This window comes from Triticum urartu, chromosome 5, assembly GCF_003073215.2.
Source record: "Triticum urartu cultivar G1812 chromosome 5, Tu2.1, whole genome shotgun sequence".
NCBI classification, from domain to species: Eukaryota; Viridiplantae; Streptophyta; class Magnoliopsida; order Poales; family Poaceae; genus Triticum; species Triticum urartu.
In genome coordinates this window covers 335,254,693-335,259,851 of record NC_053026.1, presented here as the reverse complement: position 1 = coordinate 335,259,851, position 5,159 = coordinate 335,254,693, and the positions used below count along the sequence as shown (strand labels likewise).

General features: G+C 41.9%; 1 protein-coding gene across 1 annotated transcript; it reads right to left on the bottom strand.

The window, feature by feature from the left end:
- Nucleotides 1–231: 231 nt before the first annotated feature.
- On the bottom strand, nt 232–2,732 carry LOC125508890 (trafficking protein particle complex subunit 6b-like). Its single transcript, XM_048673686.1, has 4 exons — nt 2,430–2,732; nt 1,512–1,629; nt 1,209–1,437; nt 232–482 (listed from the first exon to the last, which is right to left on the bottom strand). The coding sequence occupies exons 1-4, from the start codon at nt 2,579–2,581 to the stop codon at nt 454–456; spliced, it is 528 nt and encodes a 175-aa protein (XP_048529643.1). The 5' UTR covers nt 2,582–2,732; the 3' UTR covers nt 232–453.
- Between the last annotated feature and the right edge of the window lie 2,427 nt (nt 2,733–5,159).

Below are 5,159 nucleotides of genomic sequence, written 5' to 3'. Positions count from 1 at the left end.
GGCGTTATGTTGGCAATTTATTTTGGTCCATCTGTTAAGTATGTCAGAGCAACTCAATACGCACACATAAATGTGTAATGGACGCAGTTCCTGAAATCCATAGACCAGCCCCAGCATGTTCATCTTTCTTTTCTAGAGTGCGATGGATGTAGTAGTAGGGTAAGCAGCTTAAGAGCTTGGGCAAGTAACATCCACACTATCATGTGACAATAAAAACCCAACACTGACAGATGAAAAATTGGATAGCTACATGCATTCTCCGGACCAAATATTTTAAAGTACCTTGCATCACAGAATAACAACAAATATTTGAAATTTGACCAAAGGAGGAAACACTACAATACAGTCAGGTAAAATATATCTGAACGTTCTTACTTTACTCTTACTTTACCGTCCAAAATACTTGAACCACGGGCAGGGGATTCATATTTGACTTGTTCTATTTCTCGCAGATCATGTCTTTATGCGCACCACGAAAGAACCTGTCGAATGATGAATCGTTATTTGTCAGAGACCACAAAATGCGGACTTTATGAAGTGGTGATCGGAAATCTAAAACTGATTGGCATGCTCAACTCCTAATGTAAATTTAAAAAGGAGAGGAAATCTGGGCTGCCAAATAAAGAAGGGAGAATGTGATGTCCTTCCAAATGCATACAATAGGTGCTGACTTTATTAATGAATAGCTTAAACACATAAAAAGTTAAAAACCTCGTCTTTCCAGGAGGTTTGAAATATTCAAAAAGGGAACATTACTTTGAGATTTCAATTGAAGGAACATCAGAAGGAAAAGGCTTTGCACAGCAACTGAAATCAATTTGAAAAAGCAGACATGAAACAAATGCATTCTATATTGTTGAACAACCAAACGAACTCAAACAGATACTAGTCCAAACCTCGCCCACAATTGATATAGTTTATGTTAATCCACAAGTGCATAGCTACATTAAACTAGTCCCCGTGCCACTGGATTTCAGCTCGCAACATTGGAAAGTATGTATGGTATCTTTTGAATCAAACTCACGAATAATTGTAATCTATCGATCTGGAGAAGATAATACTTGTTCGACTCTATGGATTGGTTGATGTGCCAAGTATGGTGGGTGACAGGACGTTTTAGAAATACTATCCAATGGATCATGTAACCTCCTTTTTCAAATCGCAGACTTAAATATATAACGATCATGGAAAAGAATAGTTCAACTCACATGCTGGAAGGTTTGACATGTCTGCAGAGACAGCACACGGAATCCCCAAGTTTGTCAGAGCACCTCTTATTAACCCACATGGGAAATATAAAAGCATGCTTGTTGTTTGGGCTGCAGAATCACCTAATGACCCAGAGTCATTCTCAGTTGCATCAGTGCTCTCTACTGCTGGATCTAGAGAAACACGAGTAAGCCACCGGAAATGGTTATCTTGAAGAACGAAGGTGCCCTGCATGCAAGTCAAGTTATATCAAGGTCTAATATGAACAGAAAATATGGAGTATTAGTTATCTGTTCAATTACCCTATGATTTGTTTTCAGATTGTCAATCTGCTTCTTGAACAGTTCTGACCAAAAATCTTTGCAAATAAATTTGATTGCCTCAAGATGATCAGTAAATCGAGGGCGCTCCATCGTATATCTGGATATGAACAGAAAGTGTCAATTTGATTGTCTCATGAACAAGTATCTCGCTTTTCAGGATCTGCTACAAGTGCAATAGTGCAGGTCAAAGAGATTCTGCTAAATAACAAACATCCAGTAAAAAGCGAGTGACTTGTAGGTTTATTAACTAAAATACTGCATATGGTTAGGTATGCAGGGCTGTTTGATACTAATGACACCAATAGTAGCGCCTTGATGCCGATGGTGCTTCAACATAGCCCATTGGAAGAAACGGAACCTTTAGCATTACTAAATTGTAAATTCTGAACAAATTAAATGGTAACCTTATTTAAATTCTGGAATTTAAAGAAATAGGCAATGAAATTGTCCTACTTGAGAAGATAATCATTTTGTAGGTCACTGAATTGACCCATGCTCAAGCTCAAATTAGCTTGGTAATTCTAGAGCAGTCCAAAATCAAAGTACTAGAAATTCAGTACTCGATTGCAAGGAAACCAAAATACGAACTGCCAGGCAAGAGGTCAGGTCACCGCTTGATCTTGGCACCAATCAAATCAGGCAATTAACTCCTATCTACACTATATTAAAATCCTACCAAGAATTTGTGAATGCGATCTCAAGATTTATCCGCATACACAGTTGGCCCCAAATCGGGGGCAATTAGCTCCCACCGCTTGACGAACAGGGAATTAATGATCTGGTACGGGGTGGGACGTGACGGATCGGTGCGAGTCAAAGCAAGAGATTACAGATCCAGCCAAGAAAGAAACGGGGATCCAAGCAAGGAGAGATGGGAGAGACTGTTCCTTCATTTACCTCTCGGAGAGTTGATGGCCAACCTGGAAGCCGATGGCCTCAATGCGACCGGCGGCGAGCTCCGGCTTGGCGGCGTAGAAGCGGCCGCAGTAGGCAGCCACCATCTCCATCACCACCCCATCAACGCAGCTCTCCGACACCTCCCGCCCCATACTCTCGCCCTCCCTCCTCCTCGGCGACTTCCCCTGTGGAAGAGAGATCTAGGTAGCGAGCTGAAAGGCGGAAAGGATCGGTCGGCAGTCGTGACCCCCCACGCGCCTTGTGGGCTGCGCCGTGGAGAGATCGACCGGGCCGAGAGTCCGAAACCTACGTGGCGATGCGGGAAAAAATAAGTGATGCGTAGGGAAAATACACCCTCTATATGAAAATTGCAAATACAAAAAATACCAAAAAGAATAAAAAAACAAAAATCTTGGGATATCAAACTTGGGTGCCCAGTCTACTATCATGCGAGGTTTCGTTAAAATATATCAGGAAATGTATATGTGGTGAAAAAAATATACTCCGACCTACTATCCATTCAAACTGTTCTTTTTTCATACATGCAGATTTTTTGTCTTTTTTATTGAGAATACATCTTTCTTGTATTTTTCAATGAAACTTCACACAAGAGTAGATTGTGCACTCATGTTTCATCCCAAAGACCTAGATTTTTTTTTTGAATTTTCCCGGTATTTTTTGAACTTAATGTTCATATAAGGGATGTGGAGCACCCAAGTGCTCCAAATCCTTTTCCTGGTGCATAGCTCTTTTTGTTTAACACTCTCCACACTTTGGCTCTTTATTCATCTGAAGAAGGTATATTGGCTTGCACGACCCAAACCAAAAAGGCAGTGATTACATTGTAATTCATAATACAATGTCCGAAGTTTAAAGCTTCTTTTGCAACTAGATGAGTTGCCGCTTTTGCTTGCCTAATAACATAAAGAAGCTTACATCCCTGAAAAGAACTCACTATCTCTCGCATCTCCCGAAGAAGATAACAAACATATGGTCTATCTAAGACAGAAGCCCAGAGTCTAGATTTCTTTGCAATTTGTCTCCAAGTGCATAACCATTATCCTGTGCAAAGCATGATGCATCCTTGCATGCCAATGTCTTAATTGACAGTGGGTCGATGTTGTGATCACATCTTGCACCTCTAGCAGCGATAAAAGCACCAGTATGATCCCTAGTGATAAAACCTGCATCACCTAGCTGTCGATCCCTATTCGTCGGCCCATCAATATTAATTTCGTGTAGTGTTTCATGTACTTGTAGTTCAAATTTAAATTATATCTAATAAATGCCTAAAAATGCATTTAATGACTTAGATATAGGATATGAGCTTTGGAAAGTGCCAAATTTTAACATGAAAGATTTTATGGTGTATGTTGAGAGTATACAAAATTTCAAGGTCGGACTATCAAGGAAGTGTCAATTCGCCTTCAAACTTGATGCATTCACTCTCAAAATCACGACTCTTTCTCGGAGATAGTTCAATTTCTAAAAAGTGCACATAAAAACTTTTGCGAACCTTTTAATTTGTTTCACAGCATACTGAGGTCATATCATGATACTATGCTAAGTTTCATCTTTGCGGACCTCATTTTCATTTTCTAGAATTTTAAGAACGAATAAATTGCATGTTTGTGACTGACTCTTGCAACATAGATCTTTTAAATTTCTTTTCATTTCTTTTATTGGGCATACAAATATACAAATATTCATTAAATACCGAAAAATCCACTTAATGACTCAAATATAGAAAATGGGTTCTGAAAAATGTTAAATTTGAACACTGGAAGCTTTGGAAGAGTCGAGAGGACCCACCAGCCAGCCACAGGGGCAGGTGGCATGGCCAAGGGTGGTCTCGCCACCTAGGCTGTGGGGCCCACGTGTAGAATTTTGACCTAACTCCACTTCCTATATTCCCTATAAATACCGAAACCATTCGCCATTCCTTCAAGAGAATTTTATCGCCGCCACAAGCCTATGTTCCGAAGAGATCCCATTTGGAGCCTTATTCCGGAGTTTCACCGGAGGAGGAAGCCATTAGAGGGGCCATCTTCTCAACCCTCCCACCTCCATGATGATGTATAAGTAGTTTCATTAGAGCAACTCCAACACGGCGATCCAAACGGACGCGTGTTTTGTCCACTTTTCGTCCATTTGGGTCAGCCAGGTGGACGGGTGTGTCCGCCTTTTGATTTGGGTCGATTGGTGCGCCCAACGAGAGGCAACATACGCCTGTTTTGTCCATTTTTCGTCCATTTGGGTTGGCCAGGTGGACGGGTGTGTCCGCTTTTTGATTTGGGTCGATTGGTGCGCCCAACGGGAGGCAACAGACGCATGTTTTGTCCACTTCTCATCCATTTGGGTCGGCCAGGTGGACGGCGTGTCCGCCTTTTGATTTGGGTCGATTGGTGCGCCCAACAAGAGGCAACAGACGCGTATTTTGTCCATATTTCGTCCATTTGGGTCGGCCAGGTGGACGGGCGTGTCCGCTTTTTGATTTGGGTCGATTGATGCGCCTAACGATAGGCAACGGACGCATGTTTTGTCCACCTTTCATTCATTTGGGTCGGCCAAGTGGACGGGCGTGTCCGCCTTTTGATTTGGGTCGACTGGTGCGCCCAACAAGACGCAACAGACACGTATTTTATCCACTTTTCGTCCATTTGAATCGGTCAGGTGGACGGACATGTCCGCCTTTTAATTTCGGTCGACTGGTGCGCCCAACGTGACGCA

Coding starts and splice junctions, on each gene's coding strand:
- LOC125508890 (XM_048673686.1), bottom strand. CDS start 2,581: ATGGGGCGGGAGGTGTCGGAGAGCTGCGTTGATGGGGTGGTGATGGAG. Junction 1,630..2,429: donor GGCCATCAACTCTCCGAGAG/GTAAATGAAGGA, acceptor GTTCATATCCAG/ATATACGATGGAGCGCCCTC. Junction 1,438..1,511: donor ATCTGAAAACAAATCATAGG/GTAATTGAACAG, acceptor ACTTGCATGCAG/GGCACCTTCGTTCTTCAAGA.